This window comes from Magallana gigas, chromosome 2 (assembly GCF_963853765.1).
Source record: "Magallana gigas chromosome 2, xbMagGiga1.1, whole genome shotgun sequence".
NCBI classification, from domain to species: Eukaryota; Metazoa; Mollusca; class Bivalvia; order Ostreida; family Ostreidae; genus Magallana; species Magallana gigas.
The window spans coordinates 56,832,402-56,856,462 of NC_088854.1; the positions used below are offsets into that span (position 1 = coordinate 56,832,402).

At 35.5% G+C, this 24,061-nt stretch overlaps 2 protein-coding genes across 2 annotated transcripts in view; both read left to right on the top strand.

The window, feature by feature from the left end:
- The window catches only part of LOC136269632 (ATP-binding cassette sub-family C member 4-like), an 84,526-nt gene that overhangs the window by 33,333 nt on the left and 27,132 nt on the right, over window positions 1-24,061 (top strand). The gene's annotated exons all lie outside the window — the stretch shown is intronic.
- LOC136273175 (ATP-binding cassette sub-family C member 4-like) lies at window positions 8,840-20,791 on the top strand. Its single transcript, XM_066077393.1, has 6 exons — window positions 8,840-8,993; window positions 9,936-10,076; window positions 12,021-12,131; window positions 12,303-12,423; window positions 20,180-20,389; window positions 20,690-20,791. The coding sequence occupies exons 2-5, from the start codon at window positions 10,009-10,011 to the stop codon at window positions 20,300-20,302; spliced, it is 423 nt and encodes a 140-aa protein (XP_065933465.1). The 5' UTR covers window positions 8,840-8,993; window positions 9,936-10,008; the 3' UTR covers window positions 20,303-20,389; window positions 20,690-20,791.

Here is a 24,061-nt window from a genome sequence, read left to right on the forward strand (position 1 = left end):
TTCTACAAAGAAGCAAGTACGTTCCTTTCTCGGTCTGGTTGGATTCTATCGCAAGTTCATACCAAACTTTTTTGCTGTGGCAGCACCACTGACAGATCTTACAAAGAAGGGCCTATCAAACAAGGTGGTGTGGGGTGAAGCACAGGAGAACGCTTTTACAGCCCTCAAATCGGTGCTTATGGTAACGCCTGTTTTGAAATTGCCAAATTTGAATGAAACGTTAATTTTACAGACAGACGCTTCTGATTTGGGAGTTGGAGTTACTTCAGTACGAGGATGGTGTAAAAAGCCAATTGCGTATGCCAGCAAGAAACTTACCAAATAGCAAGTCATGATCAACTACTCCACGATAGAGAAAGAGTGCTTATCAATAGTATGGTCAGTGCAAAAGTTCCGGCGATATCTATACGGAAGGGAGTTTCTTTTAGAAACAGATCATCAAACGTTAGTATACTTGACACAAGCTTAAGGATCCAATGCTCGATTGATGCGATGGGCGTTATTATTTCAACCTTATAGATTTTGAATTATATCTATTAAGGGTTCAGATAATGTTGGAGCAGACTGTCTAAGTCGTTTGTAAATATATTTTTGTAGATTTTTTTTGTGGCGTTGATATATGGAAGGTCCCCGAACTGAAAAAGGTTGCTCAAGTTTGTATATGTAATAACTCTCGAGTGTTGAGAGGTCAGTTATATTGATACTATTAAGGGTTCAGATAATGTTGGAGCAGACTGTCTAAGTCGTTTGTAAATATATTTTTGTAGATTTTTTTTGTGGCGTTGATATATGGAAGGTCCCCGAACTGAAAAAGGTTGCTCAAGTTTGTATATGTAATAACTGTCGAGTGTTGAGAGGTCAGTTATATTGATACTAGAAGCATTGTTTTTTATACACGCTTTTTCTTTTGTAATAATTATTTTTGTTCATTGTTGTGTTAGTTAGCGTAGTTAAGATGGAGTCGCCAACACTACAGGAGCTAACAGAAAACGGGAGAAAGATGGAGTTGAAGGGGACAGACCTTCAGAAATTCTTCGAACAGCAAACTCATTATCGGTATTTGAGAGCAGCAGAAAGATCTAAGGAGAAAGAGGAGAGAGAGAGTATCAGCTGAAGAGAGAAGAACTGGATTTGGAGAGGATGAAGTTAGCGGAAGCTAAAGGTATTGCTGAAGCTGAAAGTAAGTACAAAGAGACGTTACTTAAGCTTGAACAACAGTTACAAGAAACTAAAACTTATATGTCTAGTAATGCTTCAGCGTTATGCTACAGCACGGAAGTGGAACGGCGAAACGTGGGCGGTAAACCTTGATGCGTTGCTACGGGGAAGAGCGTTGGACGTATACTCTCTTCTGCCACAAGAGAGGGCCCTAGACTATGCAACCCTGAAGGCAGCTCTATTGAAACGTTTCGAGAAGACTGAGGAATGGTTTAGACAGCAATTTTGCAGATGTCGCCCAGAGAGAGGTGACACATTTACCCAGTTTTCTGTTACATTAGCGAGCTATCTCGACAGATGGATAGAAATTGGGAAAGTGAACAAGACTTTTCAAGGATTATATGACTTAGTACTTCGTGATCAATTTCTTATCAGTATGCAACAAAGACTTAATTTTGTTTCTTAAAGAACGCATTTTCAATAATATTCAAGATATGTGTGCTTTGGCTGATCAATATAAGGAGGCAAGATGTGCTAACATTCAAACATTAGATAACTCTAACAGAAAAGACACATCAGTTGATCCTCAGAATTCTAGCCAACCCAAACCTCAGGTGCAGCGAGATCAGAAGGAAACTGCAGGGAAACCCAAAGACCAACCACCCAAAGCAAGGATGGATGTAACGTGCTACAAGTGTCGTCGAAAACCAGGCCACTTCTCATATCTGTGTTCAAAGGAACGAAATTCTGTTGGGATGGCAGTCGACGGAAAAGGATCTTCGGATAACAGTTATCTAGTCAAGTGCGCTACATTTACTACAGTAACTACTACCTCATCCGTATCCGCAGCCAAAAAAATTAGTATACCGAACACTTCTTGTAACGCTAGTGCATCAGTAGGTAGCTTGCCTACAAGTGATGGTATACTTAATGAACATTTTGTGAAAGTGTTGAGAGACACTGGGTGTAATGGGGTTGTTGTTCGTCAAGCGTTAGTTCCAGAGGAGCAACTGACAGATGGATCGCAGATTGAGGCACCGATAGCTCGTGTGAGTATTGATACGCCATATTTTGTGGGTGAAGTTGATGCTTGGTGTTTGGAAAATCCTCTATTTGAGCTTATAATAGGAAACATCCCAAAAGCCAGAGACCCATCTGATCCAGATCAAAACTGGAAGCCGAGTCAGCTCTTCATGTACCTGACATAATTGGTCCAGAACTTTCCTTTAGTCCAGATGACGTCATCAGAGCTCAAGGAGAAGATGAATCATTGCACAAGATAAGGCAGCTAGTGAACAACCTGCAGACGAAAGCAGCAAAGTCCGGAAAAACGGTATTCTTTATCGATCTTTTCAATCACCTACAGTTGAAAATAATAAGAAAATTTCTCAACTTATCGTACCAAAACCTTCGAGAAACAAAGTAATGTCTCTTGCACACGATTCATTAATGACTGGACATTTAGGCTCAAGTAGGACAGCCTATAAAGTTATGTCTGAATTATATTGGCTTTGGGTGCAGGCGTATGTGCGTCGTTATTGCAGATCGTGTGACATTTGTCAGAGAACGACTCCCAAAGGAAGGACAACAAAGGTTCCTCTCGGTGAATTGCCGCTTATCGACGTCCCTTTTCAACGTGTAGCAGTGGACTTGATAGGACCGATAAAGCCAGCTACGGACCGGGGCAATCGCTACATTTTGACGCTGGTGGACTTTGCTACTCGTTGCTACTCGAACAGAAAGGTATAGAGACAGAGGAAGTTGCTAAAGCTTTGATTGATATATTTTGTAGAATAGGAGTTCCAAAAGAAACGCTTACGGACCAGGGTACGCAATTTACGTCAGAGCTGATGGCAGAGACGAGTCGCCTTCTTTCCTTTAGGCAGCTTACGACTACACCTTACCACCCGATGTGCAATGGTCTTGTTGAACGCTTCAATGGGACGCTGAAACAGATTCTACGCCGTTTATGTGCAGAGCGACCAAGTATCTATCAGCAGCTTTATTCGCCTACCGTGACGCTACTCAAGAAAGTTTAGGTTTCTCGCCTTTTGAACTTGTGTATGGACGAACTGTGAGAGGACCGAAGAGAATTTTGCGTGAACTCTGGACGAAACAGGTAAATGATCCTGAAGTTCGTACTACTTATCAATACATTGTAGATCTCAAAGAGCGGCTCGAGTCAACGTGCACGATGGCCAAGGAGAACCTGACAGAGACAATGAGAATGATGCAGGTGTTTTAGGAATTGCAGGAGTTGCAGTCGTAGATCTTGCTGACGACGAAGACGATGGGGAAGACGAGCTGTGCGATTCTCCGGGACAGGAAAGAACAGAAGGTGCTAGGGAAGTTACAGTAAGTGATGAACTCTCTGAAGAAGAAGACACTGAAATACGAACATTACTTGACGATTTTGAAGATGTTTTATCAGATGTTCCTGGTGTAACGACTTTGGGGGTCCACGACATCAAGTTGACGACAAATGAACCAGTTCGTACGAAACCATATCCTCTTCCTTCGTTTCCCGGGATACCGTGTGTGAAGAGGTGCGGAAGATGATAGAAGCAGGCGTAGTTGAACCGTCGTCAAGTCCATATTGTTCACCAATAGTTATTGTGAAGAAGAAGGACGGGACTAACAGATTCTGTATTGACTTTCGTGCAATCAATAAAATCACTGTTTTTTATGCTGAATCAATCCCTAACGCTGATTGCATTTCTGTTCAATTGTCAGGTTGTAGATATGTGTCTAAATTAGATCTTTCTAAGGGCTACTGGCAGTTACCGTTGGGGCAATCTTCGAAGGAGATCACAGCATTCCAGACTCCGATGGGTTTGTAACAATTTTCAGTGATGCCGTTCGGGTTAGACAATGCGTCTGCTAGTTTTAGTCGCCTTATGAGAAAATTTCTTGAAGGGATGCAATGTGTTGATAACTTTATTGACGATGTCATTGTTTTTACACGTACGACTTTTTAGAGAGACTTTGTGCTGCGAACCTTACTGTTAAACCTAGCAAATGTTTCATAGGATATAAAAGTCTTGAGTGTCTTGGGCATATTGCAGGAAATGAGGAACTTCCAGACAAAATGTCAGCTACAGTACGTATTAGTCAGTTTCTATTGTTTGATTACCTTTTTTAAACTGCCGCATTACAGACCTTGCAGACAGTGGCCACGTTTTCTTCATGACAGGTATGAGCAGCTAAGGTTTTGAGTAACCCTTTCTCCTATTAGGGGTAAGTTAAACTATTTTATACTTTTGTAATTTAACTACGGCTCAGTCTTTTTACATTACTGTGGAGTTTATATTAAGTATTTTTGTTACTTTTTGATATACTGGTTTTACGAGGTAGAACTGTTACATGTTAACATAGGTGCTTGCTCGCGCGTGTTCCTGTGTGGTCACGTGTCGAGTGTGTGTGCTTAATATTGGGATATAAATGCATGATATACTTGTATTTTTGCCGTGTAGTACGGTGTACTTGTATATTGTCCGTGCAGTACGGAGTATTTGTATATTGTTTTGACGTAGTTTTTCTTTGTTTAAAAGTGTGATACTCTTAACGTTATGCAGTGTTCGTATTCGCTGTGGTTTCGTGCTGTTGTATGGCGTGCTGTTGTTGCCATAATGTTATATTTAAGTCCGTGCGACTTAGCCTATGTTTATGTAAGGTATATTAATCATGTGACTCAAAATATGTTTATTTGTTTAATTTAATAAGGTCCCTATCCAGTTTCTGGTAGTCCATCGCCATGGTTATACCTGTCCGCCACTGTCTCACGCCATGCCATATCTACCAATATCGTCCGTCTACTCACTGGATGGCATCTACTTCTATTCTACATGCCTGTGATGGAGACTTGGGACACCAGACAACTTAAACATTTTATTGTTCATGTTATGTATAAATTAAGTATATTTGTTTGGTTTTATTTTATATAAAATTGTAAATAGAAATCGAATCTTGTTGTGTTTGACTGAACAATCACGACAGTTATATAATACAATGTAAAGAATATTTCCAACTGCACCTATTGCAACGATTCTACTTAAGCAACACTTTGCATCACTGTTACTGCAATCATAATCTAATTAAATACAAGTTATGTTTTAGCTATAAATGAACGTACAGTTATCATCTATCACTATTTATGTCAAAAGGTACCACAAATCAAATATGAATATTATGAATGGTTTGACTGTAATAGTTATAAACATTTAATTTATTTGTCGTGATTTTTTTATTGGCTACCCCAACTGGAGAACATTTAAATAAAAAGAATACATCAAAAGATTTTTCAATTTAAAAAAAATATATTTCCTCATGTTTTAATTCTAGTTAGCAAAAGGACATTTAAACTATGTTTAATTTTTAATATTTTAACAAACAATTAGGGAAAAACCTTAAGGTTTGGTGGTATCGAGCCCTAATTCCATAAGGTGAACAAATTGCTGGTGCTATAAAATCTGAGCCAATTAAGTCACAACAAAGTGTACTGTGTCATTGCTACATGGGACATTCGCCAAAAATACACGGACATATATTATTTTTCTAAAACGTTCAATTATTGGGATCCAAAATGATATTTAAATATACAGTGGGTCACTTTTCTACGTGTTTGTTGATTAAAATCGGTTAGTTTCCATTATACCTTATCTTGCCTATGACAAAATATGGAGCACAGACACATTTTTTTTAATAAGTAAAGATATTGAAAGCAGGATATTCGGTTCAGGCGAGCTAAAAATCCATAACAAAACAAAACGCTATACAATCACAATGTTCCTGAAACTGTTGTAACGTTTTAATATAAATACTGTACCTGAAACCGTAAAGTCTAGTGTTGATTATCAATTGTATAATGCACAATACATGAGATCTACCTGAAAATGGTATAGCCGTCGTGACAACAAAGGGTAGTCTTTAGAAAATTACTAAGCAAACATAAACTAGTTTTCAAAAACGAGGGTAGGTATATATTTGGTGTAATTCTCAAGGCATAGAAAAAAAACTTGTGATCGAATTTAATTTGAATGCTTCGTAAATATTCTTGGTTCATGTAACAATAAACACCTTTCCAAAGTTTACTTTACTGGATAAATATTTAAACATTAACAATCAGACTGATGAATAACGCCTGTCATAAACGACTGGAAATGAAAATGAAAACAAACAAAAAAAACATAAACTTTAAAAATAAAAACAGCTCTGCCTAAATAGTTTGATGCAATTAATCAAAGTTGATTAAAAGGTCTTAATATTGTATTTTTGTCTAAATGTGCAGACAGTAAATGTATAGCCAGTGGTCCAAATCAACTGCATTTTCGATTAACACTTTCCATACAGTGGTACCTTTAATCAGCAACAAAAAGACGCCAAATTATATACACTTAATGTCAGCGACAAAGGGTGCCTTATCTCCAGTACCTATTTTTCCCCAAAGGAGTGAAATTGCGATGATGCTATGGCGGAGCCCGACGATTTTTCTAAAAATGGGATACTTGTGTTTGCCGGGGTTGGGGGGGATCCCGAGGCATATTTTTTAGGAATTTAACTATACAAAAGTAATAATATTAGATTTTCAAGGATATGAAGTTCGGCGTCCTCTCCCCCTTTGGATCTGTGCATGAATGTCGCAAATTGAAATTAAAATGTCACAGTATTTTAATAACGGTATTGATCTAAGGTAAGCATGCAGCTGATAAGTGAAAGGATTCTGGAAGTGCATGTGTACACATTCTGGCGGATATTAAGTTTCATGTGAAGTATATAATGATTGGGCATAGGCAACACTGGTAAACACATGTTACATAACACAATAAAATATTAATAAATATTCATAGTAAGCAAGATGTCCTAGCGCTTGCATACTGATAACATCTGAGATTAATCGGCAAAGCTTGGGCAAGTAAGGTGCCTGCATAAAATTATTAGTAATCGACAGAGGCTTATTGAATGGGATCAAAAAAGGCGAAGACGAAAGTGCAAGGTTGCGAAGGCGAAAGGGCAAACTTGCGAAGGCAAAGAAGAAATAGTAATATTGGTAGTTAAGATAAAAATTTGATAAAGATAAATTTATCAATATCATTATTTCTATTATCATGTGCCCTTTTTAATATATTCGATCAGTGCGCACTATCTATTCACGATATAATATTATAGTCAGGTACTCTTTACAAAATTGCACTGAAGATATTGTTTCATCCATGATCAGCAGATTTAATAACAAATGTGTTATATATATATATATATATATATATATATATATATATATATATATATATATATATATATATATATATATATATATATATATATATATATATATATATATATAATTATTTTTAAAAATCACCTTCTCCAAGAAATGTAAATGAAAAGTATTCATTTTCCATTGCTAGCTACCTCTTTAGTTTTTTCCAAAGAAAATAAAGGTCATTATATCTTTGAATATTTTTCACTAGTGAATAATTTATCATATTATTACAATAAATATAATACTTTTATGATTCTTTTCCCGGTACTTCTTTTAATTGAGTGTGTTGGGGTTTTTTTGTCTTCTTTTTTCTTGGAGACGGAACGCTTATGCAACGCTTTCTGATCGCATATGTGTAGACTGTTAGCACAGTTATAGGTATGGCACGCCAAATTCACAGAAATGAGTTAATCATAGTTTCATAGTCCATAAACTAGGTTTAACGGCTGTAAACTAAAGTTTACGGATTTTACGCTATAGTTAACGACGATAATCTATATTTCACATCTGTAAACCATAGTTTAAGCATCATCTATGTTTCAGCTGTGTTAAACTATAATTAACACTGAAAACAACCATTTGCAATTGCAAAACATAGTTTATCTGATAAATATAGTTTCAAGAGTGTGAAACTATGATTAACAATTCTTAACCATTGTTAACGAATGCAAATTATAGTTTACAGATGTGAATCTATATTCATCTGCAAAATCTATCGTTAACGTTATTTGCAGACAGATCAACTTAAATTATTATTTGTAAACTATGGTTTACTAATGTTAAAAATGGTTTTGCAGATAAAATCTATAGTAAACGGATCGTTAATTATAGTTTACGAATCGTTAACTAAAGTTTACGAACCGCAAATTATAGTTAACAAGAAACTATAGTTAACTATAGTTTAGAGTCCGTAAACTAAAGTTTACAGTTGGAAAACCTAGTTTATCATCTGTGTCTTTATCTTGCGCCGTTAATCTATATTTCACATCTGTAAACCATAATTAACGCAAACATTTGTTTCAGACGTGTAAAAGTATAATTAATACTGAAAACAACCATTTGCGATTGTAAAACATGATTTATCTGATAAATATTGTTCACGATTGTGAAACTATGAATAACAACTCTAAACTATAGTTAACGAATGCAAATTATATTTCACAGATGTGAATCTATATTGATCAGCAAAATCCATCGTTAACGTAATTTGCAGACAGATTAACTTACATTATCATTCGTTAACTATAGTTTACAACCGTTAAATATAGTTTTACAGATGAAAACTATAGTTAAAGAATCTTTGACTATAGTTTGCGGTTCGTAAAATATAGTTACAAGTCGATAAACCTAATTAATCATATGTGAAACATGTTTCGCTCATTTTGGTGAATTTGGCTTGCCGTACATATGTTTGCAGTTTGTAATGCTAGTGACGCAAGACTGGTGGGAGTATTTGTTACATACATGAGAAACTATATACACCAGTTTCTTAACGAATTCAGTGATTTATATAATTAGTTAAGAGAGCTGCTGACCACAGTGACATTCAAGTAAAAGTCGAATATTTTGGATATTGGTAAGCCATATATGTATACATTATTCTATTTATGTGAAAACAAGTCTTACTGTCAAAGGAAAAACCCAAGAGGACCCGATTAAAACAGAAATCGATCAAGATGAAAGCGTGTTCAAAGGCTGTGAAAAGCGGGGAAATCGTTTCGTGCAAGACGTTTAAAACGTTCAGCATTTGTGAAAAATCGTTAAGTGCGTTTTGGGCAAAGTTGCTTAGAATGCAGTGTTTCGTGTAAATCGTTTACAGCGTTTCAAGCAAAAAGTACGGCTTTCGTTTACCAATAAGCGTTTCATGGTAACTTGCAGCGAGAATGTCGTGTAGTAGTACTTTTCAAGGTATATTCAAATTTACCAATTCCTGGCGGCCAGATTAAAAGAAATCAAAGTATTGAAACTCACCGAGGTGGAATGATAATTTCCGAAATTATATCTACATTTACCGAGTATGATTCCCTCTATTTCTTAAGAAAACTTATCATTAATTTCATCTTTATAGAAACAATCTACACGATTCTTTAATCGATTGATCGAAATCTACAGCAACGTAAGTCACGGAGTGCACAAAATAATCATGATGATGTCAGACTCAAATTCCCAAATGAGACAATTTGGCTGTTTCTTTTAGCTAATGTACTGATGTAGATTAACAGTGATTTAGTTAATTTAACTTACTTTTTACAATCAAATTATTTATTTGTTAAAACAAAGTTGCGAATATAAACTATAAAATGCTTTATTCAATGATTTATGTGGGTTATGAAGTTAGCGATTTTTGCAGAGAAAATGAACATAACCCGTCGGTTATGTATTTAATTTTTCTGCAGTGTCGCCACATTCATGTCCCGGATGAATCACCAAAGAGAGCATTTTGTTGTTTAAGTTATCTGAAATGCAGAAACATGCTTGGTCACTGTTTTAATGTGTATTTGATTTAATTGTTTTTTAGGTGGAAATGATATTGAAACACTTACATAAAGCCATTTGAATGAGATCAAAATCCAAACACTTAAGGTGACTCAATGGCAGAGAAACTGAAGGGACCATGTCCATATAGTACAGCTAACTGGCTCTCTAGGTTCATTTACTGGTAAGTTTGTAAATACTCTACAACTTTATAATAAATGGGTGAAAAGAGAATTCAACTTTCATAGGGACGTTTGCACAAGACATTTTGGTAGCCAACAGAATGTGTTTATTTTTTAGGAATCCCCATTTTTGAGATAAAGAAATTTGAAAAGTGAATAAAATATAAAATCCAATGATGGCGCACTCATAGAATTTAAATATACAGTAAGAGATTAGTTTCACACCTACATAATAAGTAGAAATTAAATTCTGAAATTTGTTACAGTCTAGACTGGTCTTATGAGACCATCCAAGGGACAAATAAAAATGCCACATAAGACAGGGATTCACATAACACAATCCAAGACTAACATCACAATCGCATAAAGCCCTCTATTTTCTAATTAATAAACTTTTGAATCAGTAGCTCAGGCCCTAAGGCAAACCCAGTATGACCATTGAGTGAAAATGTATTTCATCTTAGAACATCTTCTTTAATTCCACAGTATACTTGGAGATAAAAAGAATTCATGGTTATCATGTTTATGAGGATGTTTACCAAAACAATGACATTAATGGCCCCTGGATAAAGCTTTAGGCTCTTGGGTAGGGCCAATTTGGCCACATAGTAAATGAAAATGTCATAAATACTAAGAATGCACGCCCGAACACAGAATGCTTGCATTAGCTAGCCTCTAACACCTAAGGGAAGTTGATCTATGCATGCACTCGCTCTCTTGGGTTAGAATTTTTTGTCAGTCAAATGACATAACCATTTTGCTTTTCAGGACTCGTCACCAATAAGAATAATGTCTATTATTGACAGTAATATTGTTTACTGGGAGAATGTTAACAATGCAAAATTACAATGTTAACTGTTTGACATTGTTTATTGATTTAAATAACCAGTTATTTATAAGCTCAAGTGAGCTTTTCGGATCAAAATTTGTCCGTTGTCAGTCGTCATTAGTATAAACTTTTCACATTTTCATCTTCTCGCAAACACTGGGCCGATTTCAACCAAACTTGAAACAGAGCATCAATGGATGAAGAAGATTCAAGTTTATTCAAATTGAGGGTCACACTAATTTTTAAAGAGAAGATAATTTAGAATTATTAAAATATTGTTGATATTTTTTAAAAATCTTCAGAAAAGCTGTAACTTGTATAGTAGCATCCTCAGGTAGTGTAGATTCAAGTTTGTTCAAATCATGGTCCCCGGGGAAAAGATGGGGCCACAATGGTGGATGGATTTTTACATAGGAAGATATAGAGAGAAAATCTTTTAAAATCTTCTAAAAAATTTTTAGGCCAGAAAAACTTAAACTTAAGTTGCAGCATCCTCAGATAGTGTAGATTAAAGATTGTTCAAATTATGATCCCAAGAGTATAATGGGACCACATCAGAGGGGGGAGGGGGGCTCGAATTTTTACATAGGTAGATATAGAGAAAATCTTTTAATATCTTTTTTTTAAAACCACATTGCCATAAAAGATATTTTGATTTTGATACTGTTATGCTGATTTGATCAGAGTTATGGCTGCTGTACTTTAATAGCTGAAGAGAATAAGAAAGGCTATTAAATCTCACAGCATTCTCAGCTACAAACGTTCATTTTACAATTGACAAGTGACATTAAAAGCATTTAGGTTTCTTTTTACTAAAAGTTTACACTTTTTGGCCCTTTGAACTATGGTATAGACAATCCTAGATTTCTGCAACACTGCCCCCCCCCCCTCCTTTGCAAACATCAAATAAAAGTAAGGGTAACAGTCAGGGGAATCTCAGATAAGGGTTTATACTCCAAAATGAAACTTAAAATGCAAACACGAGAGTCCATAATAGGTCTCTCTAAGGACCACGGTACTCGGGTGACCGTCAAGACCTGTAGTTTAATTTTGTTTATCATGTTTCTCTGATGTTTGTGGGTGATTGATGTTTTTGTTTTCGGTGCATGTGATATAGGTGGATTTTTCCGCTGTTCCGTTACGGATTCCGCCACCCCTTGACACAGGATATTCTCTACGATGTCTTACCAGAGGACCAGTCCCACTTGTTAGGGGATCGCATGGAAAAGTAAGGAGAGAAAATTCATACACATACAGTAAATTGATTTAAAAAGTTCTTCTATGGTTTGTCTGATAATCTAGGAATTGATCCAAATAATTATTATTAATAATGTTATGATTATTAATAATTCATAATCTCTATTAAAAAAATTCTGTGCTTTCCATCTGATGCTTGTAGATCATGGAATGACCATGTGAAAAAATGTGAAAAGAAAGGGAAAAAACCAAGTTTGTACTGGGCAGTGATTGCAGAGTTCAAATGGGAGTGGGGCATTAATGGCATCTTTCTTGTCGTCTCTGTAAGCATTGTGTCAAAAAGGCTGCATGTAGTGTAGAACTATTAATAGCGTTTGGAATTTCCTGCAATAGTGTAACTCATGCATATTTGAACTAAATGTAATTCTTGAAGCAATTTTTTTATAAATGGCATTGTAACGCGACTGGGGGGTAATGTTGCTTACGGTTATTCCAACTCCACTTAAACCTAAGCTAAGTCACAAAAGTATGTGGTTCCTGTGCTATCAGCAACACGTGAGTCGGATTTGCGATCTTTTTATATCAACTAAGTACAACACCGTGCTTTCATATAACAAATTGTATTGTAACAAATGTACGCCAATTACAGCGAAGAAAACAAGAAAGAAAGGAGAAGAGGTATACGTATTATTTCGCCCTGTATTTATACTAGGTTAAAGCCTAACTACGTTAGGTTACATTAGGCATCTATTAGGCTCCAAATATGGTTAAAGGTCCAATAGTCGTGCGTGCCCTATAGACGTGTTATTTGTTTGTATATGACTGAACCGTAAGTTGTTGTGAAATAATGAAATTCATTGGAATTATGAAACATACTTTATTTAACTTATTGTTAAGTTTTCATTGCATTTATTGGAATATGTTGATGTTTATGAATATATTTGATATGTTATTTGTGATATGAAAATGAAAAAGTTACAAAACATACAAACATTTACTTTTCTTGGTCTAATTCTTGTTTATACATCCGGGTGCACGACTACTGGTTCCAAACAAAGATGGCCGATATTGAAATCTCGCTTCGTTGGGCCTCGATAATAAGCTGTTTAAAGTACTTTGATGTATTTTAGATTAACAATAAATAAGGCTACAGTTCAGTAAGTTTAATTATCGTGACAAATAACCATCAATTTAATTTAACTGCTCAATAAATGAGATTATTTCAGCGCACGACTACTGGGCACAAGAGCACACCAGGATAATTGGGCTTCCTGCTGCCTTACAAGATTTGGCCACCATTAGGCATTAGGCACCAAGCAAGAGGGTCTCATAACCTGACATAATAAGGCCTCTGCTTAAGACACCCAATGTCATTAGGCTACCTAGTGATAAATGTCAAATAAAAAAAACATTATTATGGAACCAAAAAAAATCCATTACATTGATCCTTCCTTAAAGCAATGGAATTTTAGTGCCCATTAAAAAACGAGACTATTAAACGAAAATGAAATGTACACGACCCATTTTCAAAACAAAAACATAATGAACATATAAGTGACAAATATAATCTAGAACAATTTCAACTTTAAAAAATGTTAATATATATAAGACCAATTGACATAAAAATAAAACAAAACTTTATACAGTCACATCATCAGCACCATAATACTTTGCAAATATTTCGATAAAGTTCAGTCACTTGATCCCTGAGTAGTATTTTTTTTCTATTTTCTTCGTAAAGTTCTCTTTTAGTTTACTGCCAAGTAAAAATAGCAAAATAAATTAATTCGTCTTCCTCTTATTCTTTTATTAGTGTAGTTTAGATTAAGTTTGGGTCCGGATCTTTGTTTTGCGGTTACGAATCTGTTAACCTTCCTACTCCTTCTCAAAATAGGTGTTCCATCAATCACATCTGAATCATGTAGTCCACTATTACTTCCATTATTTGAAAATAAGATAGGACTTTCATGTTCTCTACCCTTCTCTAAAATTTCCTCATCACTCACTGCTTGTGGTTTTTATGTTGATATCCTTCTTTCATGTATGGAACGTCTACTTCTGTAAGTCCTTAGTTACTTGACATATCACATTGCTTATATACTTCCTTTGGTAATTCTGTTAACCTGACATTGAATCTGCATTCCCAAGTCATTTTCCTGGCCTATGCACTACTAGTATCTTCATGTGAAACTGACTAAGTTGTTGCATTCACCTATGTATCTTGCCATCAGGTTCTTTAAAAAAATTTAGCCACGTGAGGGAACCATGATCAGTCCTCGGGGTTAACCTTTTTCCTAACAGATAATGCTTGAAATATCTTGTAAAGTATACAACAGCCAACATTTCCCTTCTTAAAACACAACAATTTCTTTGTGGCTCATTGAGCTTCCTGATTCTAGAGGCTATAACCCTCTGTTTACCATTTAGCTTTTGTAGTAAGACTGCTACGATAGCAAAGGCACTAGCACAGATATCGAGCACAAACTCCCCTCTTTTCATGTTGAGATATGCCAAAATAGGAGCTGATATTAACTTGAACTCAAGTTATTCAAACGCACGTTGGCAATTATCTGTCCAAAACTATTTCTTATCTTGCTTTGTGAGGTCATATAGAGGCTACGCAATTTTTGAGTAGCCTTTACGAATTTTCTATAAAAGCAGGCCAATCCTAATAAACATCGCACGTTTTTAAAAGAAGTAATTAATCGAATTGGATCTGTTGCCTTCGTCTTCTCTGGATCTGTCTGTATACCTTCTTTTGAAACCACGTTCCAGGAAAGGACTATGTGCAGTATTATGCACTTTTTCGCCCCCAAAATTAAAAGTTTGTAAAAGGCTTTAAAAATGAGGCGGAAGATAGTTGAAATCATATTGAAAATAAGTGTGTAAAAGGTTAACACCACATTGACGTTATAATGTCGAAATGACTTCATGAAGATGGTCTTCTTTTGTTAATAAATGTTTTGTAGCAAAATATGGGCATTGGGTGTATAGATATATGAAGAAAAATGTTAAAATCGTACCTGAGCAGACCTGCGCTCTATACTCCCGAACGCAAAATAGAAAGAAAAATGACAATTTTTTGTTTGCAAAATTGCGGGAATTTGGTCATTTAGGTGACGTCATAAATAAAAAGCGAATTAGCAATGATGCAAGTGATAGAAATCCTCTGTAAAATGATTTATAAAGAATTGATTTTATACAATACTATTTTAAAAATTGGTTAAATATGGGGGGGGGGGGCAAATATTTGACCATTCCAAATATAATCCTTTATTTTCTTCTCCAGGAAATGACATTTCTTTAGTTTGAGCTTCAGACCAGCCTTTGCTAATCGATCCATAACCTAATTTTAATTCTTAGAATGTTATTCAAATGTCTTCCCAAATACAACGATATCATCCAGGTACAATACCGCAGTATGCCACTGCAAGTATAACAGACCTCCCCTAGGCGTAGCGAAAGCAGTTTCTCCTTTGTCTCCTTCCGCTAAAGGTATCTGATGGTAGGCCATATCTAATTCTAGGGAGGAAAACCATTCTGCTTCATTCAGTTTACTACAATCTACACACTTCCTCCATGATCTGTTCTTCTTCTGTATCATAACGATATGAGATAACCGGGGACTCGTACTTTTTTCTATTCGATTTTGTTTCTCTAATTTCTTAACCTCTAATTTCTTAACTTCCTCTTCTTAGGCTTCTCTTGTGTAATAAAACTCTCTTTGGAGATTCCCGGACAGGTTTTTGTCATGGTACTCTAGATTTGTTCTTCCCACCTCTCCTGGTTTAGCAAAACTAATTTTGCTAACTAAAAATGAATTCTTAGAATGTCTTTGCTTACGTTTTATCGAGGTGTTCGCATCCTTTTGTGAACACTTCCCGGAGTTGTTCCGGGATATCAGTAATCAAACTATCATTCACCTCAACTTGCTCTTTATTGCTTTTACTCGTTCGCAATTCAAATACTTGCCAAACATTATCATTTGGGGTAAATAACGTTATATGCGTATGTCGAGAGATCTTCACGTCTTCTTCCCTAGGATAAAATATCCTAGTGTTGATCGCCGCATTTTTAGAATCAACCAATGTCCTTTCTATAACTAACCCATATCGTTCCATAAAAGGTCTCTTAAGCGTAGTAACCCCGAAGTTTTCCCCTGCGTTCGTTCTATTACGCCCAGTAAATCCAGAAAGAACCAGGGCTTCACCACCAGTTGGGACATCTGTCGACTCTAGTGATATCACTCTTCCAGGTCCTTCTTTATCAGAGCCTCACAGACGTACTTGACCCCTTTGATAATAAAACTCTTTTCGTCTTGATCCCATCCACAACGAAACCTATCAATAAATCTTCACAATGAGGTTAAGCTTTCTATCTCCTACAATAGCCGGATGCTCAAAAGCATTATCTCCAAAATTTAGTACCATGGTAGCCTCGCCAGCAAAGTCTAGAGATCGTCCATCCGCTACAATATACGAGGCATTAAGAGGACCTAGAGTTGGTTTTTGTACGATGCTGTATAGATTCTTTAGACGCAGACGTCCGCTCTGTCCAAGTATCTATTTTCCTCTCTATAGGTGTTCCTTCAAGCCTTCCTTAACCCTTATATTTGCTCAAACCTGCAACGACGGTATGCCCCCTCCCTCTTAGTTCCAATTTCATATATCTGTTGGTGGACGACTTTGTGCTCCTTCAGCAGTTCCCTCTCTCCAACTTGCAGACACCACTCTTACATATCGTTTCGGACAGCTTCCTGCAGTGTTTTAAGCCATGTCCTCTTCACTGCCAGACAAAAATTTTCAGACTGTCTACACTTGTCCAAACACGACATAATAGTGTTTTCGTCAAGTATGTCAAGATTTTCTGGATAAGCTCTCTTGTAAAGGTCTCAAAAGCTTGTCCGAAATTTCGTAAAGACTCCCCAGATTGCTGTTTTGAAGTTAAGCATCTGCTATATAGCGTGTTTTCATAATAGAATGGCAAAATCTCTGCTCCATTTTTTGTTTAAGTTGTTCATAATCCCTTTGAGTTGCAATGGGTGTTTAATTAGTGTAACTGTCTGCTTGACCCCGCCGTGTATTCAACAACACTCGACTAGACTTCTCAGGTCCCCATGAGTTGAGCTCAGCAATATTTCAAAATAAGTAAATTCGTTCCAAACATTATTGTATGTTCCCGAATAACCGGATATTCAGTCACCCTCGGACACATCTTATCCTGCTTCCTTTTTATTGGACTGCTAACAGGAGTTGCATTAGCAAATGGGAGTTCAAAGTTATGCCCTATTCCAAGAGAAGAACCTTGACCCCACATTAAGGGCATCAGGCCTCAGCTGCCCAACTACATTAGGTTCCTGATAGGTACCCTATAGACTGTTGATTGCCTCGCCACCAAAATAGCCAACGTTTGATCCCTTGAGGATTCATTTAAAGCTACAGAGCTTGTTCTCCCATATTTTCATGATACTTTTATAATCAATAACATTATTACACTCGCAACAGATGCGAGAGAAATTGTTAAATGTTCATTAGATCGCCAAACATTTAATTTCATTAAATGGAAAGAGGTCCAGGCTTTGTACAATTAACATCAACCAAAGCAAAAAGAGACCAAATGAACAGGATTTTCTTTAAGCTTGTTCTAGATTCGCTTCTCTCTCTAAAGACACTCACTGCTAACTCGGATTTGACAATGGGGCTATTAATCCTGCGAGCTACCTGCAATCCTGAAAATAAAGTGTGCCTGGATATTCTTGACCTGTGGATGTCAAACTCCACTTAAACCTCAGCTAAGTCACAAAAATTATGTGGATCAGCAACACGTGCGTCGGATTTGCGATCTTTATAAATCAATGAAGAGCAACACCGTGCTTTCATATAACAAATTGTATTGTAACAAATGTACACCAATTACAGCGAGAAAAACAAGAAAGAAAGTAAGGAAAAAAGGTCAGCGTATTCTTTCACCCTGTATTTATACTAGGTAACAGCCTAGCGTAGTTAGGCTTCTGTTAGGCTCCAAATAATAAATGGGCTTCCTGCTGCCTAAGAAGATTAGGCCACCATTAGGCATTAGGCACCAAGCAAGAGGGCGTCATTAATAACATAATTAGGCCTTTGCCTAAGACACCCAATGTCATTTGATTGCCATTAGGCTAACCTACTGATAAATGACACATAAAGCAAAGCATCTTTATTATGAAAAAAAAAACAAACATATACAAATAAAAAATTTTAAATAAATAAAAGTAACTTTTCGTAATATGGGTACATATGGATGTGAAACAAATGTGGAATCGAGATCACAGTTCCTATACAGTCTATTGAAGCCGAGTTATCAAGCACTTTCGGTTTATCACTCCCTTTCGATCCTTGCTGATCACTTAAGATGCAAGAGTATGTAAGCAGCCACAAAAGAAGTTTAAGTTAGTTGCAGTGTTAAGTTGAAGACAGTCACTTTTTCACTAGGTGAGAACAAACAATTTAAAATAGGTTAAGTCTCACATGCCTAAATAAGGCTTTCGATACTTTATTACGGGCCGCCGGAAGGCGGTCCGTTATTTGATACACATTTAAATATTGTTACTGCGTTTCTGCGGGATAGTTCTTTTTTAATAGAATTAATACTATGCTTATTTTTATGAATTAAACGTAAATTTGCATGTAGAAATATGTTTTATGCCTTTTAGAAAATATCACATATTTTTTGTTTTACTCGTAAATGAAAAGTAGGTCATACTTATAGTAGATTGTCGTATTTGGCGCGTTTTTATCGAGACTATAATCTATTCGGAAAATTTCGGAGTTCTTCATTCTTTTCAAAACAATGCATCAGGATCGGTATGCGGGACATACTAAAGACCTGAAATACGAAAGACCTGAATGTCATTAAATTTTATATAAATGATACATTTGAATTTCTATGTGCCGTGTCAAATAAAATGACTATGTAATGCATTAAGTTTTCATTCAATACAATGCAACAAAAAAAAAACAAAAAAAAACAAAAAAAAAATGGTTTGAAATACATAATCTCCAAGAGAAAAATGATAAGTTGAACTTTTTATTAGAGTAATGTAAAAATCAATGTGTTCTCCATTACTTCATACTATGGCAATGATCATACAATTTCCGTTAGAAATGCTTACAGTAACGAAATCGATTCTTTATGATAATAGAATTAAATTTTATATAAATGATACATTTGAATTTCTATGTGCCGTGTCAAATAAAATGACTATGTAATGCATTAAGTTTTCATTCAATACAATGCAACAAAAAAAAAACAAAAAAAAAATGGTTTGAAATACATAATCTCCAAGAGAAAAATGATAAGTTGAACTTTTTATTAGAGTAATGTAAAAATCAATGTGTTCTCCATTACTTCATACTATGGCAATGATCATACAATTTCCGTTAGAAATGCTTACAGTAACGAAATCGATTCTTTATGATAATAGTAAAATGTTAAACTTCAAAACAAGTTGCTGAAAGTATATTAAAATTTACCATACAAATTAGTACAACTTTTTTTCTTCTTTGTGGTGTGTTTTTATGTAAACAACGAATGATTTATACAACAATTATATTTTTTGCGGTCCATTTGACGCTTGCGTCAATATGATTTCTTGTTTCATTTTGTATTATACCTAGTGTAACGTTTCTGAGTTCGATAAGGGATTTGGCCGCTCTCCCTGAGCAAATCAAAGTGTGAATTTGATAATCTATTTCCTCAATCACATGTTTTAATTAGAAATATGTACAAGTATTATCCCTCGGTTCTATGTGGTGCACGCACTTTGAATGATGATTGCGTATGCACTGCTTGGAGACAGGGGCGCACGCGCCGTTCTTGGACTGTAGCGTACCAACCACAGTCGACAAGCCAATTTGTAAATCTATTAATTCAAATATACACCTATAGTCTCGAAAGCCTATTACAGGCACGTAAGACCATATATAGACAGGTTTATCTTTCCAACATCGATTTCTGTTCTGGCTTCGATGTGTTGATGCTTCTGCCGTCAAACACAAACTCTCCAATCCCACAGATTTTCTCAGCTTATTTACCCTTCAGGTACCACGTGATCAGATGAGAATCGAATGGGATGCGTTCATGAAACCGGAAGTCAGCATAATACTACCACAGGGAACCAAAGGGATATTTTCGGTTTTGATCATTACTTTGCTTCACAAGTAAAGACTGTAAGGTTTTTTTAAAAGTGCATGCATTCCTTAAAAAAAGGTGTATTTTGTTTTGTGTGGAATAAGGCATCAACTAAATCAGGTACATCACCAATGCCTTGCATATATGTTAAAGAATAGAAACATCAGGAGCTCACTAATTCAGATATATGCTAACTAGCTGGTTTAAAAAATGATTTTTCTGCCATTATAGCATACAGCTAATATAATAAGCTAGCAACGCAGATAGTGCTTGAGGACAAGACAATCCAATGTACAAGAATCACCATGCTTTGACTAAATGGCAAATTAGATTATTTTGAACTTACCGCCAGATATAGAAACTATATAATACTGTCTTTTTATATTTTTTTCGTTTTTACTTTTCATTTATTTGTAATAGGAAAGCATCAAACTCGCCGAACCCTTCTTTGTTGGTCGGATCATCTCCTACTTCCAGCCTGGCTCCACCTTGTCACAAACCGAGGTGTACATCTATGCGACGGTGGTGGCAGTCAGCCACATTCTAAGGCTGATTGTCAGTCCCAAGTATTACTGTAATAGCCAACATATTGCTTTGAAAATGAAAGTAGCTGTTGCATGTCTCATTTATAGGAAGGTAGGACAAACTTACAATTCACTTTTTAATGATGATTATAATTCATGTGAATTTTAAATAGAATTGCAATTTTATTAAATTATAACCAGTGCTAAATACTATACTTCCATTTATTGTTCTAATAAAAAATAAGGTGACATTTTCAGATACTCAAGATGAGCAGCTGGTCAAAACATTCCACAACATCAGGAAAAATTATCAACCATTTGTCAACAGATTTAGATAAATTTTTATATGTAAGAAAGATAATCAAAGTATAATTTCTTTGAAACATTTAAATGATTTTTTTTTGTTGCCAAGAAAAACTTAAAGATTAATTGCAATGAATATGAATGTGAATTATTTCCTCATGCAGGCAGTTGAAAACTTCCATTTTTGTTGGATTGGTCCCCTGGAGATTGTGGCTATCCTATACTTGTTGTACCAACAGATAGGTCTGGTCAGCCTCCTTACTCTAGCCGTCATCCTGGTTCTCCTACCCCTACAGTTCATGCTGGGGTGGATTTATGGGAAATTGAGGTGCAGACATTTACACTAGCCTTTTTCCACTCTAGATTGAAGTATATATTACCAGTATTTACAGCTATACATGATTAGAAAGAAGTGCCAGGAACAACCAATTTTGATTCATTACAAATGTAATTTGAAATATGTATTAGCTTATTATAAAAGCTAGGGGAAATGAAACTGACTTCACTACAACCAGGCTGAAGCTAGCAGCCACTAACAGCAGCCACTAAGCCCGTAGAAGCTAGCAGCCAATAAGGAAATTCAGCAAAGTACTGAGAGTACTCGAAGAGAAAATTTTATTTTACTTAATTATCGACATATTTTAATTAATATCAAAATGATTAATGCTCAATAATTTGTACCCCTACATGTACCAGCATGAATTTGTTATAAGCATGCTCATCATTACTGTATAGAGAGGGTGCTTAAAGAAAAGTCTGCTGTTTGATACAGATTATGTTCATGAATGTTATTATGCAGGATGAAGATAGGAGCTGCAGGAGACAAAAGGATTCATTTGATGAACCAGATAATCGCTGGGATGAGAGTGATCAAAATGTACTGCTGGGAGAAACCATTCAGTGAAACTGTATTTAATCTTAGAGGGTAACTGTTACTTTCACTACGTCTCTGCTTAACCAACAATATTTCGATCGTTTAAGGCAAAAAAAAATCACAAATCTTGACATACTAAGTTATTGCTGTGATCAAGGCTATAAAAATGTATTACTTGGAGAAACCATTTTTAAAAAGAATTTTTATTAGCTTGGCTCATTCCGTAAGCAATGGCTAGGCTATAGTTACAGTGCACACTAGCGGATATTGACTGAACAACCACTGAAATTGTTTCTACACACAAGAAATGTAGTTCCAACTTAAAAGAGAAGGTAGAATGTAGAGCATGCCGTTCAGTCATTTTAATTTTACATCTATAATTATATAATTAATAACCACATGATACTCTTCTTCTCTGTAATATTCTAAATACTTCGAGCTTATACAGTTCAAGTACATAGTCAAATTGTTGCGGGAATTGTTTTAAGAGCGAAACTTGGCAACAATTAATCTTAGTTAGGGTGTTAAATATCTTACCCTCCTACAATTTATTACATTTTTGATACTTAGTCTAGTATTAGTATAAATATCCTTATAAACTCAGTTAAATCATGAATCATGACTCAATGTGTCTTTTTCGTTTGTAATAATGCCATATCAAGAAAATGTTTTCAATGCACATCAAATGAGCCCAAATATCTGTACGCTGTGTACTTTGATTTAACCTTAGAGGGTAACTGCTACTTGCATGGCCAATGTCTGATTTCATGGAAAGCCTTACAAATCAAGCTTTATTTATTAATATATTGTAAAGATTGTACCAATTTTAAATATATTTGAAATGCTGATTTAAGGTTGGAGGTGTTCCAGATATGGAAAGCCAGTATTGCCAAGTCCATCAACATGGGATTGTTCCAGAGTGCCTCTGTGGTCATCAGCATGACCCTGTTTGGAACAGCGTGGTACACGGGGGTTCCCCTGTCCGCCGAGAGGATCTACAGCACTCTGGGCTGGGTCTCTTGTCTCCGTCTCACCATCTTCTTCTTTATGGTGTACCTGGTGGAAGATAGCAAACAGCTGGCATCATCCCTCAAAAGAATACAGGTAAACTCTCAGTTAATCAGAATACTGTTAATGTAAGGACGTTCCTCTTAACAAAGTTTGTTAATGAAAATCTTTTCTTGAATTAATTTTCTTATAACATATCAACATTACTTAGTATATATCATTTTATGCTTGTTTTTACAGTCTTTCCTCACAGTGGAGGATATGAAGGTTTTCTCTGAAGGGAAGGCCAAATCAAACAAGAAGGGGGGTGTGTCTGTCTGTATCAGGAACATGACCGCAAGCTGGCACGGGCACCAACCCCAGAACAAAGAGGGTGTCACCGAAAAACTTCTGGACCAGGTGAGATAAAAGTAACAGAATCAATAACAATTTACTAATGGTTATAAGAGCCATTCAGAGCTTACTGAAAGGGGAAGGAAACTCAAAAAGATATTTTATTCATACTAATGATTAAGCATTGAAAAGATTGAAATTAAGCAATCAATATTTCTTGATTTATACATTATTCCAATCAACAATCAGAGTGATTATTAATTGATTGATTGAATAATTGTACTAAATTTTTTATTTTTCTTCCCAATAAAATTATGTAAATCTCAATTTTAAAAAAGAATACCAAAGGTCAAGGTTATTTTGTTGATTCATTTCAGGAGATGAGTGAGGCATTTTCTTTGAAGAACATTGATCTGGAAGTCAAAAAGGTAGGAGATGAATGTCAGTCACAAAGTTCTGATATTTTAACTGTTATAATGATTTTTCTTGGACAGGAAGTTTTCATATCCTTTGAATTATATAATTTTATGTGAATTTCACTTTTTATTTAAGGGAGAACTCCTGGCTGTAGTAGGACCAGTTGGTTCTGGAAAGGTTTTTATCTTAGTAATATTCTGTATTCTTTTACACATACATTTCTCAATTGTTGTTCCTACATTATATGTATAGACTGCAAAAGAGTTTCAAAATAGAATTTCAAAATATATTTTCCCCAACAGACATCTCTCTTGCTGAGCCTGCTTAAAGAGC